This window comes from Thermobia domestica, chromosome 1, assembly GCF_964235325.1.
Source record: "Thermobia domestica chromosome 1, izTheDome1.hap1.1, whole genome shotgun sequence".
Lineage (NCBI taxonomy): Eukaryota > Metazoa > Arthropoda > Insecta > Zygentoma > Lepismatidae > Thermobia > Thermobia domestica.
In genome coordinates, this window is record NC_137454.1 from 88,702,657 (window position 1) to 88,716,524 (window position 13,868).

Genomic DNA, 13,868 nt, shown 5'->3' on the forward strand with positions numbered 1-13,868 from the left:
CTGCATCTGTCAGTTCGGGTGAGACACCTCGAATGACAACAGATAGAAAAGATGGCTGTCGCGGTGGTGGAGGCTGCTTCTGACGTTTATCTGCCAATTTTGTGAGTTTAGCGTTTTTCCCGAAAATTTCGTAGGAAGCTTTGTTCCGTATGGTAATTCCAAAATTTGGATCTTTGGATTTCAGGATGTAGCCATTCCTAGTAGAAACGATTTGGATTAGAGTATCCCGTACCCTAGGAACGTATTTCATGATTTGTAAGAATATCATTTTGGAATTTGTGAATTTAGAGTCATAATCCGTGAGTAGAAAATGATAGACAGGATCGAAAGTTGAACGTGATAAAGAATGATCAATAGGCCCGGTAGTCATATTAGTATGCTGTGGATTGCTAGCAATATCCATTGATGTAATAGGGGACCTTGATCGAACACGTTTAGCAGATTGTGTGGATTCAGTAGAAGGATGCCTATCTCTAGATGTGCTGCCTATCGGTTGACTTCCCCAAGAAAAATGGCGAGTCCTGCTGCGAGATCCGATAGATGTAGTTAGTTCGCACGAAGTGCTTGAATTCGTCGGAATGATTGGTGGTAGTCCTAAGTGTCGACCAGGGAGCGCTTGACCGTTTGTGTTGCCAGAGTCCGTCATAGTGATAAAGTAGCCAAGGGCCGAAGCCCAAATGTAGATGAAAAAGAAAGAAAAGATGATGAAAATGAATGAGGTTCAAAAAGCAAGTTGCCCTCCGAAAGTGAAAACTTCCGTCAGCCCTCTAAGTGTCGTATGTGTGCTGTGCTCCCAAATGCGTATTACAACACTTGATCGTAGCTGGCACATTAACTAACACAAGAGAGGTTAGGCCTCTTGATTCAGTATCGTAGGCGTTAAGTTGATTATAACTTTTTTATTACTGCCTCTCAGACTAATACCTGTAGTTGTTTGTGCCAGTATTCATTGCATCTTCTCGTTTTCTGAGGCATTTCTGCTACGCAATTTTCCACATTTCCTCTATTCTTTCTTTTATATCTTCTTAGTGCGTGACCACTCTGCTACCGTTGGGTTTAACTTGCTCTATTTTATGTTCATCTACGGAAGCTCTAGTACCATCTGTTATTCGGTTTTAGTACCTCTAGTACCTAGTCTTATTCTGCCTTCGAAATAAATAAGTAAACTTGTGCTATTTGTACTTAGAAGAACTGTTAAAAGAACACACTCTACAGTTTTTTATAATACTTACACCGTTCTTAACCGTTCAATACACTTACAAAAATTAAAATACAAATAAATAAGTAAATATATACACTTTCTATTACTCAACTAGTGATCAAAAATTAATTTTACCTATGTGAACTTGCCTTCCAAACAATAACGCGCACACGAAACCTTACCTCTTTTTCTAGCTCAGAAACTCTACTTCTTAGCGTTTCGTTTTCTTTCTGAGAAGCAGACAATGCTTCCTGCAGAGCTAGAAGCCTCTGGGTAGTTTTGAACGTGTCCCCTATTTGCGCTTGCTGTACCATCTAGAAAAAGATATTAATCCAAGATAAATATTTAAATATGTAAATTACTATATAAAGCTATTTTTATCTAATCTTAAAAATAATGTACTATTGTGTGCAGTCAGATTTAAAATAAAAATGAAAGAAAAAAGAAAATGTTAACAGCTCAGTGGCAGTTTATCGACTACGTAGTGCTAAATAGTAACTTACAACGAAAACTAACAGATATCAAGAAAATACTACAAGAATGTTCGATTATTCACTGGAGTAACTCTTAACTTTAATCAATCAAAAAGCAAAACAAACAGTTTTCATTTTGTTACTAAGTGTTCAGTCAATTTTTGAAATAAATACTTAATTTGACGTTTCATAGTTATGGTATATGTCCTAAAGACTAAAACAGTTATCAGATATATTTGTAAATGAATTATGATGGAATGAAGCTAGTGGGAGGAAAAGGGGCACACTATAAAGTCGCATGGCCTGGGATGGAATCAGAGGTCTATCGTACCAGAGACGAAAGATCCACAACTAAGCCATTGCACCCTCCTTCGTCAACATTAATTGGGGCAAGTATTCGAGACTGTCAAGTGTGACAGTTATTTTGTTGAAGCTTAGTGTTCCTTTTCAGCACCGGGTATATATGAGACGTGGATCTACAGTTTAAGATGGAATTCAGTGTGACATATGTATCGAGAACAATTGAGTCCACGTCTCAAGATGACGATGGCATACAGAACGACAAGATGTTATGAAGGAGCATACAGAACTCGTGGCAAGACATTTCATTAAATTGGAGGAAAAAGTGGACGGAAGTCAAGTCTAGGTGACAAGAATTGTCAGTTATAGAAGAGGATTGTCGCAAAGAATTACAAATCTCATCAGGCACAACTCAATCAGCATCTGAATCGACCTGTTTCCACAATTAGTCTGATGTGAGTTGCATGATCTTGACCTCAGCGATCGACTTATCATTTCGAAACTTCTGATCATCTCTGCTAACGCGGTAGCATGTAATATGATCCGATGAGTCACCTTTCATTTTGTTTGCAACAACCGGATTTGCAATGTATAGCGTATGCTAGGAACTGTCTGCTTCAAATATGTCAGTGGTTCCGCACTGGTATGGGCCTCAATTTCATGGTATTCCATTTGATCTATTATTACTCTTATAGAACGAATTATTACCTGCGGACATTTTATATTATCAGATGCATCCTACGATACACATTTTTCCCCCTAGCAATCAAGATGATAGTGCGTCAACATACACAGCCAGACTTATTCAGAGAGAAAGAGACATATGACGGGATTCTTCAGGTAAAAGCTCGACCGACTGAGTATAATTGACTTTAATTACAAACTATAATTTGAACGATATTAATCTAGAATTTGTAGGATAAAGACACACAAAACTACATAAACATTATAGTTTGCACCCATCAGTTTGAAAAGTAATCAATCAAAATGAAGTAAAGAAAGATTTCCATTCTTTTGGTTATACATTTCAAGTAGTTTTTTCTCCTTTCTTCCTGATTTGAAGCTTCATTTCGTTAGTTGAAGGTTAGCGTTCCTTTTTAGCATTGCGGCTATATAAAATGTGGACCTACTATTTAAGGCGGAATCCGAACTACCATAATGTTCTCCCACCGCGAATTGAATCTGGCACCGTGCACTAAAAACGTAGAGTTTCGCTTCGTAACACCTTTATTTCGAGACTTTTTCCTTCATTTGTATCTTCATATTTGAAATAGAGCGTGGATAATATTATTCAAGAAATATATTTCGATTAAAACTGTTAAACGGCAGTAAGAGAACATTTCTGTCGAACTTTTGCGTGATGGTTTCTTTCTATGTAGTTCTTGTACTTGGTCTCTCATTTGCTTGGATTAACCCAATTTTCATTATTTCAATTAGCAACAATAACATTCTAAGCACTCCTCTAGTGTACTTTTTTTTCTCCTACTGATTCTATTGAAGGCATTATTCTGTAACTGTTTGATTCAGAAGTTCATTATGTTTCTCTATTTTCATCTTTTACCACAATCTTGTGATACTTATAATATAGTTTGATTGTGCAATATCTCGTAGAATAATTCAGCTAAGATTCTGCAAGATTTATGAATTCATTTATCTCGTTTTTAATATATCTATGGCAATTTCTATAGTATTTACTTACTTCTCTTGTGTCAATTAAAGCTTTTGCTAAAGCATGTCTTTCTGAACGATAAGTCTCCACCATCATACGTAATATCTCATCTTCGGTCTCAACATTTTTAGAATCAGAAGTCATTCCAACGTTTTGAACATCTTTCAAAAGGGCTTTTAACGATTTCATTTTTTCCTTCTGTTCAGCGATCACCTGTTCCTTTGCCGCTACAATTTTACCTGCTTCAACCTTCATATCGTTCACAATCTTTTCAGTTTCTGCCTGAGATCTTTGTAATAAACTTCGTAACGATAGTATTTCTTTTTCCTTCTCAGCACAGTCTATTTCAGCAGCAACTTTCTCTTTTTGAACCCTTTCTAGATCTGCTTTTAACCATCTTATGTCTTCATTCTGTTCAACAATCATTTGTTCTTTCGCTGCAATAGTGCTATTAGCATCAGCCGCCATATTCTTTACAAGTGCTTCACTTTCCTTCTGCATTGCATTTAGTAATTTTCGCAACGAAGATAATTCTTCGTTCCTTTCAGCAAGGAGTGTTTGAGATATGTTTTCTACATCCATGACTAGCTCTCCTCGTCGAAACGACTGAGTTCTCTTTATAGCTTTCTTCAATGAACTCTTCAATGACTTGTTCTCTTGATTCTTTGTCAAAATGGTATTTTCAGCTTCTTGTAGCGCTAATCTCAGCATATGAATTTCATTATCCTTTTCTAACAAAACATCACTCAGACTGCTGTCCATTTCCACCTGGATTAAAACAAATTATAAAAATAGATAAGTTTTACTTGTCTATCTTGATAACAAACGGATTTCCAGCGTACGAGTTTCACGTATTATCCTGTGAATACACATTGTCATATACAATATCCTATTGTTTCTCGAATTTATAACGAACCATTTGCATTGACTTTATCAGAAATTACAGGCAGGTAAGTACCTACTTCTCGTTTGAAGACACTTTTACAGAATAATATGGCTCTGAAACCACTTATGATATTAATAGTCAATTAAGCCTTTTCAATTTTTTCTGCATTTAAGAGTCTCTTTAAGTAATAGTACTTTATTTTCATTTATTAAACAAATATTTTTAAACACGACATCTGGAAAATTTTTACTAGCATCCCTTGCCAATAACAAGACTACTGTTTAAAGAGAGAACAGAGTATCACAGTCAAGTACTCCTCCTTCCCCGGGAATTGAACCCCACACTTCACACATCAGCCACTACGCCATAACTAACAAATACAGTGGTAAGCCGTTGGGACATGCTTTTTGCACATAAGAAAGGCGACAGCTGTAAATAATTAGTCAATTTTATCCTCTTCCATTTTATAGAACATCTAGTTTTACCGAGCGAAGTAGCTCAAGTGGTAGAGCGTTGGCTTCGCATTCGGGAGGTCGCGGGTTCGATTCCTGCTGCCGACCATCCTGACTGAGGTTTTCCAGGGTTTTCCTCAGTCCTACCAGGCAAGTACTGGGATGGTAAACAGGCCCTGGCCGATACCTTCCCAAATCCTTTCCACTGTTATTGTTGTTGTTAGATATCCAGTGTAAAATGGCCTCTAACCTGTATCTGGTGATTGTTAAATAAAATAAAATAAAAAATAGTCCAAATTTTGAGGCTGAGTGGTTTCCATATAGACGAGATCCAACATATATATATGAGGTAAATTCAACTGTCTTGCTTCTGTTTCATTACATTCAATGAAATCAGAAATTGCCAAGATCGAAGATCGAGGTACTGTAATACGTAGCGTTGGTGCAAGAAATTTAGAAATACTGTTCAAATAAGATGTAACAACATGAACACGGAACAGCACATCATTTGGTTGATAGATGGCATGAATTGAGGTGGCTTTTACACACAATAATGATTCAAGACACACTTCGAAATTATGTTACTTTATAGAAACACTTCATATTTGAAAATCAATACTTAATAAGCATACGAAAATAACTGATATAACAATGTCATGAACAAACTTGTTCCCATTTTTTTTCCCTATTTACAAAATCATAAAAGAGACATATGATATTTAAATCTACTTACTTCATTATATTTTTCCCTTAAGGCTTCTGCTTCACTATTAACAGCGTGGAGAGAACTGTGGAGTTCACTAAGATTTTCCTCTTTAGTTTGTAACTGAAACCACACATTAGGACTCATATTAAAACATATTTACATTTATTAGAATATATTCTGGAACATAACCTTAATGATAACTACCAACATATGTTCCTTAATTAAACCGTGTAAGCAAGTTTTATCGCGTAAAGCTGTATAACATAATGAATATATATAATTTTATTCATAATTAACTTATTAATATTTAGATATCTTAATGTATGGTAACACTGTACTTCAAATCTATATTCTTAAGGATATGTTCGCAATTTTCCATTATTTAAGTAATTCAATTTTTACTAATGTTGTCTCATTATAACATTTTTATTTTTATATTTTTTCTTCCTAAAGAAAGTGTTTATAAATCCGTGAATACCATATTGCGGGATGTAAAATTTAGAAAAAAAGAAAAGAAAGATATGCAATTAAGTAGAGCTAGATTTAAAGATCACTGAGTTAATATCAGTATTTCACAAAAATATTATTCCAAAACTATGAAGTATTCACAATATATAATATAACTAAGATGGCACTACACGAGAATTTTTATCAGCTTGGAGAATATCCAGAGGGGATTGCTGATCGAACGTAATAATGTGTACAAGTTACCAGAAATTAGATGTTAAAACTGTACATTTCTTTTCCCTACAGTAACTAACTAACTCTATGGCCTATGGAATCCGGAGGTTCAATGTCGCGTTCACAAAAGCTCTCCACTGACTTCTATCCTTAGCTAACTGCATCCAGTTTCTACTTTGTATTCCTATCTCTGCGAGATTCATCTTAATATTGTCCTCCCATCTGCGCCTAGGTCTTCCTAATGGTAGTTTTCCGATTGGTCTTCCAGTCAAGACTTTGAAAGCGTTTCTACTTTTTTCCATTCTAGCTACATGACCCGCCCACCTAAGCCTCCTAGACTTGACGACCGTAAAAATGTTGGGTAAACCATATAAATTATGTAGTTCTTCGTTATGAAGTTTCCGCCATTCCCCATTCCCGTTCTTCTTGGGTCCGAATATTCGTCTCAGGATCTTGTTTTCAAATACTTTCAGTCTATGGTCTTCCCCCAGAGTAAGTGACCATGTTTCGCAGCCATACAAAACAACAGGTATGCTTATCGTTTTGTATATTTTAAGTTTCAAATTCCTCGACAGAATTCGCGACGATAAGAGATTTTGAACCGAATAGTAACACGAATTCCCTGCTTTTAGTCGACATTTAATTTCTCCGTGAATATGATTTTCCTCTGTTAATATTGATCCTAGATATTTGAAACTATCCACTTTATCAAAAGTATTATTTAATATTTTAACGCATCCATAATTTGCTGAATTCCGGTCCCGACGCACTTCCATGTATTTAGTTTTCTCTGCATTTACTTCTAAACCCATGTCCCTGCAAGCGTTTAATAAGATCTCTGCATTTCTTTCTATTGTTCTCCTATCATCAGCATATGCCATAACCTGGTGAATACCGTTCAACTCTAGGCCCTGGTTGCTATCTTTGATTTTCCTTATAGCGTATTCCAGAACGAAGTTAAATAATAATGGCGACAACGCATCTCCTTGTTTCAGGCCATTTTCGACGTGAAAGCTCGTGGACAAAAATTTTCCTACCCGGACTTTACTTTGGGATTCATTTGAACATATCTTAATTAATCTAATTAGCTTTCTCGGTATTCCAAGTTCTGTAAAAACGTCGTATAATGTTTCTCTCCTAACCGAGTCGTACGCCTTTCTAAAATCAATAAATAGTTGATGTACCGGGGTATTGTATTCCCACTTTTTTTCGAGTATTTGGCGAATGGTAAATATTTGGTCGATAGTTGATCGATTTCGTCTAAAACCGCACTGATAATCTCCAATAATTTCATCTGCGTATGGGGTCAGTCTTGCTAATAGAATATTTGAAAGGATTTTATAGGATGTTGACAGAAGAGAAATGCCTCGATAATTATTACAGTCAGTTTTGTTGCCTTTCTTGTGAATTGGAACAATGATTGATTCTTTCCACTCTTGGGGCAATTCTTCCTTGTTCCAGATAAAGAGAATGAGTTTGAATATCTTGTTCCACAATTTTTTGCCTCCAGCTAAAATTAACTCAGCCGGAATTTCATCTACATCAGGAGATTTGTGTTTCTTTAATTTCTTTATAGCGGTTTCTACTTTTATTCGGTTGGGTTCTGGAATATACGGTTCTGCGGTGTGTATCTCCTTTTCTCCACGCACAGTAGTTTTTGGTTGCGGGTTAATCAAATCGTCAAAGAAATCTTTCCATCTATTTAAGGTGCTATCCGTGTCAGTGAGAACTGTACCGTCAGATTTCTTTAATATATAAGCACGAGGTTGATAGCCTTTCTTAAATTCGTGATTCCCTTATACATGTCCCGGATGTTTTTATTTTTACTACTATCTTCAAGTTCCTTAATTTTAGCTTTCAGAAAATCGCGTTTCTTTGTTCTAAAATTTTCGGAAGTTTCCCGCCTGATATCTGCGAAATTTTGTGTAGTTATTTCATTCGGATTTTGTAGCCAGCGTAATTTTGCCTGTTTTCTCTTCTCTGCTAGTTTTATGCATTCCTGGTCGAACCATGGTTTGTTCCTACTTATTTCCGCGTGTCCCAATTTTTCTTTTGCTGAAATTTTAATGCTATCTCTAATTTCAATCCAGGCATCCTCAACACTAGTGCACTCCGAATCTTCTAAAGCCGAGAATCTATTCGAAACTTCAATCTGGTATTTCTCTCTTACCTGGCTCTCTTCTAATTTCTTTAAATTGAATCTCTCCGTTTTCGGACAATGAATATTACCTTTATTCAACGATAACCTCTCTCGTATTATCGCTGCTACCAGGTAGTGGTCAGTGTCACAATCAGCTCCTCTAAACGACCGGACATCAATTATGCTAGATTGTCTTCTTCTATCTACTAAAACGTGATCAATTTGATTATGTGTTTTCCCGTCTGGTGATGTCCAAGTGTATTTATGAACGTCGCGATGTGGGAATTTTGTACTCTTCACGATTAGGTTTTTGGATGTTGCAAAGTTCACGGGTCTAACACCGTTGTCATTACTTTCCTTATGCAGACTTTCGTTCCCTATAATCGGTTTGAAAATATCCTCTCGTCCTACTTTCGCATTGAAATCCCCTATTAGAATTTTTATATGGTATCGCGGGAGTTGGTCAAATATCCGTTCCACTTCTTCGTAAAAACTGTCTTTTATATCGTCATCCTTATCTTCAGTTGGGGCATGTACATTTAAAACAATAATATCACACCACCGTCCCTTAAGAGTAATAAAAGAAAGTCTGTCAGTAACAAATTCAACCCGTTTAACTGCTGGTAATATACGTTTATGAACGAAAAACCCTGTTCCTAACTGGTGATTTTTATTTCCTTCCCCGTAAAAGAACGTAAAATTTCCGGAATTCACAGATCCATTTCCTTCCCACCTAACTTCCTGAACTCCTACTACGTCCATCCTGTATTTTTCTAACTCACTCGTTACGGATTTTAACGCGCCTGCTCTATAAAGACTCCTAATATTCCATGTTCCAAATCTCATGTCCATTTTCTTTTGCTGAGGTCGTGCCAAGTTATCAGTCCTTGCCCGAGGCTTTTGTGAATATTTCTGAACAAGTGCTTTTTTTTTACAGGATGAGGTTGTTAGCCCTACCCAAACCCCCAAGCTGGAGGACCACTCCTAGTCGGCTGTTCGCGACTGCTTATTCAGTATATTCGCAGCTAACCTCTATATCTAGAGGCCTGCTCCTCGATCCGCAACCTGAGGACGCGCCATGCCGTGGTGACAGGAACCCACTTTACACGGCTTTTCCCTACAGACTTTTTGTATTTCAGTTTTGTGTTTTGTGATCACTGTTAAGCGATTACGATGCTTATTCTTTTCATGTAAGTTCAATTATAAAGTTACTTTACATTTTCTGAGATCAAATATCCACATACAATGTTTCAGATTCGCTGTCACTTTAACCACCTACGATAACACAATTCCTGAAAGTTTACACACATGTAACAATCTTATATAAATACAGTGTACTCTCCCTTAACCACCTGTCGGCTTAATCACCCACCTTCCAAGAATAAGCCATTTTCGTTATAAGCAGCGCTCGGTGCTCTACAATATGTGTTTTCCTTCGTTTAGGAAATGTGTTTATGAAATACCAAACTGTACTTCATTCAGTAATGACGGCTCAATCGTGTTTTTCTTTTTTCACTTTTGTTCTTTTCTTCAATCAAAACATATACACTGTTAATAAATGCGCGGTTTGTGTGATAATCTAGTGCGCTTTATTCAGGATAGTACAGTATTTCACTCAACGAATGTTACTGGAGCAGCTTGTATTGAAACCTCTGATTTGGTTAAGTTAAATTTATTAAAATATAACGTTTACACTTTTTTTTTCTTTTTTAACTATTATAGAGATGCTATACAATTTAGAATTAAGAAATGGTGATTTTCGTTTCAACTGACCTTGTTATCCGACCAGAGCCTGATGCCTTGGTGATCGGTTAACTGAGAGTCTACTGTATCATTGTACACTATGACATAATCGAACTTTCAATTGAGTATTCATTAACAGTCGTGAATCTGGATCTTGAATTTGAATACTAATAATTAAGACATCAGATCAGAGGCAAGATCATTTCAGAATAGATTACTGCATTGCTAGAAGATTTTCGAAGTGACTACAAGAATACTTTGCATAACGCTATCAACTGGTTCCAAGAAACGTCTAATTTACAATGGGTTTAAGTTGAAATTTTTCATCACAAAAATTTGGGATAATAAGTTTAAAAGTTATGATATTATTATTATTATTATTATTATTTAATAAATAAGTGAGTTTCATTTCACAGTGCAAAACTACGACTTTCAAACTATGTGAATTCAATGCTGAAACTTTAAGTGGTACTTCTATTAACTATTGGTTGCAATAGAATAATATCAAAGATAGAATCTATTCCTTGAATGCTGAATTCATATCAAAAAGCCATTACATATTATCTCTTGCTACTTTGGTTCTAATTACTCATTCACTAACTAATTCTATGACCTATGAAACCCGGAGGTTCAATGCCGCGTTCATAATAGCTCTTTATTGATTTCTGTCCTTAGCTAACTGGATACATTTCTACTTTTTATGAATATTAATACTGAAACCGCAAGTACTAACTACTGTCTCTCACTTTCCGGTTGCAATAGACAAAATGCCATAGGTGAAACATCTAATTCTCCCGGACTAAATCCAAATTAAAAACTAATTATCTCTTTCCGTTTCATCCATTATGCGATCAGTGTTGTAACAGAAAAATCGTAATTTTCACCAGTTCCAGATTGAACTGATACATATGAGTCCAGACAAAACTCATTCTAGAGACATTGAATCTTCGTCAAATAACCGCTTTTCCATATATCATTCATTTTCCTCTATGGAAATAACTTGAAACCGGAAGTAATAATAAATTTCAATCACTTCCGCTTTTGGTAGAGTGTTGCGGATCGATTACAAAAAACATTTGCCGCTATGCTCTCTTGAGACACTGAATCGATTACAAAAAAACATTTGTCGCTATCTGTTACCATTTTTGTTCAATGGTGATAAATTTTGAAACCGGAAACGGTTAATTTCTACCACCTCCGGTTTGAATAGAGGGTTAACGGAAAATATGGAACCTGTTCTTGGGACACTGAATTCGACTAAAAAAAAAAAACTCGATATCTTTTACGTTTTTGCTCTATGGAAATCAATATTGAACCGGAAGTAATATTAAATTTCAACCACTTCCAATTTCCGTAGAGTGTTATTGGTGGCGATGGTATTTTGTCTGGAGACGATGAAATCGACTGCAAAAAACCGCTTGTCGCTATCTGTAACCGTTTTTTGTTCTACGGCGATAAATGTTAAAACCGGAAATGATTCCGGTAGTACTATTCACGGAAAAAGATGAAACCTATTTCTGGGATGTTATTGAATCGACTGCAAAAAACAATTTATCGATATCCCTTATCGTTTTCGCTCCACGAAAATCAATATTGAAACCCGACGAACTATTAAATTTCAGCCACTTTTGGCTTCGGTATACTTTTGAGTGCTGACGATATGTTGTCTTGAGAGACATTGAATCGATTAACGAACACATCAAATGTTCCTATTTCATGCTTATGGAAGTGCTACTCAGATCGTAAATTAGTATGGCATTTCTTGAATTTGGGCACAAAGGAATATTGCCAAAGTGATAATTTGTTTTAATTAGCGCTATACCTATTCACATGAGATATTCTTTAAATAATTACGCTCAATTTATCCTTAGGCCAAGAAGTTACTTGCTCAAAATCTTTGATTCTACCTGATTTAGCATTACTTGTTACTATCTTTCTATGTTCATTATAAAATTGAATTTATTCATTAGAACTTCCTTACCTCGGATTCTGTCATCTCCAATTTGCTTCTCAATGAATTTGTTTCTTTCTTTTCTTCTTCCAGTAAGGCCTTCAGAATAGCTATTTCCCTCTCCTTTTCAGCCATTGCATCATCGACTGCCGTTTCCACTTTCGTTTTTTCTTTCTCCTTCATCTCCAAAGCCAAATTGAGTACTTTGATCTTTTCATCCTTGTCCACTATATCTTCGTTGCGCAGCTGGTTCACTTCATCCTGAAGTAAACTGCTTTCACGCCTTGACAACTCCACACTTTGCCTCAACTCATCGATTTCTCGCTCTTTTGCCATCAGTTGTTCTTCTGCATCTCTTCTCCACTTTTCCTATAAAAATAATTTTAAATTAATAACGGCTCCATCATAGAATCCAAATCAACGGAAGAATGAACAAGGTTTCACTGTGTTGATAGAGAAACTTCCCTGCCAGATAGTTTTGCCCATCTCGTAACAAGTGTTTTCGGCTAATTATATTAAACAAAAATATTAAATTATATCCCGAGGCAGAGAAGCATTGAACGCTGCTTTTAATGTTCAATAATTTTGACGTCGCCTGAAGTCGATCAACTACATAGAGTTTCGCAACTTGTGATAACTACGTAATAGTTCCTCACTGTTTTCCGGACATTTAGTTCAGTGCGTTCTTCCATGTGAGTGGTGCGAATGTTAAACCAAATGAAACTGAACTCTAGAGAACGCTGATATTCCGGGAAAATAATCATATTTTGTTGAATAGCCAATGAAGAGTAAAAATAAAATTACATTGAATGTGTTATCGAGTAACAAGAGAGTCTTAAATACACTTTTATGAAGTAGTTTTTCCACCTCTCAACCATTACCTGTATCATTCCAACACTGCATATACAGAACGTAGAAAGCAGCAGACAGAAAGTTTAAAGAAATGAAAGTACTTTCCAAGAAATGTATTTTTGAAAATGGGTCCCGAATCGCTTCGTTTCTTATCAAAAATTGTAAATAAGGGCAAAACAACTTAAATAACACTGAATATGTAGTGTCGTGTTATCTACGAGAACTTTTATTCTAATATTGATTAATCAAATGAACAGTTGGTGTTGGTTTGTTGTTGGTCTGTTGTTTTGGTTATGGATGGTATTTAGTCTACCATTCCTTTAACACACAGGTTGATCGTTCAATTAGGGCTTCCCATACCATATATGACTTGATTAACTTGGGTTTCGTTTTGTTTGATCAAGTAAACTTCCACAAGCCTCGCCTAGAATCAATTACATGTTTTCCGTAACTAGCTTACATAAATTAGCAAGCTTAAATTCCTACTCTAGCCACTATTCATTTATAAACACTACTGTGATTAATCTTAGAGCTGCGCAAGTGATTTCTAACTATTCACTTTTTTCAGTTAGGACAATGAGATTAGTATTCAGGGAATACACATAAATCAGTATTCGGAGAAGATTTATTTGCCTCTAGCTATAAACTTCAATTTTTTTTTTTTTCTAAAAGAGAAGAGTCTGTATATCACCGATTAATCTGCATGAAAATGAACACAATAGAATGATCAGTGACTGGTGAACAAACATGCGCATAACTTTCCTTTCACAAGAAATGTTTTACTTCATATTTCTTACTCTTTTTAACCTGGCTT

General features: G+C 35.8%; 1 protein-coding gene across 9 annotated transcripts in view; it reads right to left on the reverse strand.

Moving 5' to 3' along the window:
• LOC145687193 (uncharacterized) overlaps positions 1-13,868 on the reverse strand; it is a 277,098-nt gene that overhangs the window by 119,684 nt on the left and 143,546 nt on the right. For all 9 annotated transcript variants that reach the window (XM_081760661.1, XM_081760659.1, XM_081760677.1 and 6 more), the window contains 3 exons: positions 12,233-12,571; positions 5,715-5,807; positions 1,384-1,515 (listed from right to left, as the gene is read on the reverse strand). In XM_081760661.1, coding sequence (XP_081616787.1) covers positions 1,384-1,515; positions 5,715-5,807; positions 12,233-12,571 — 564 coding nt within the window. The remainder of the gene's footprint in view (positions 1-1,383; positions 1,516-5,714; positions 5,808-12,232; positions 12,572-13,868) is intronic.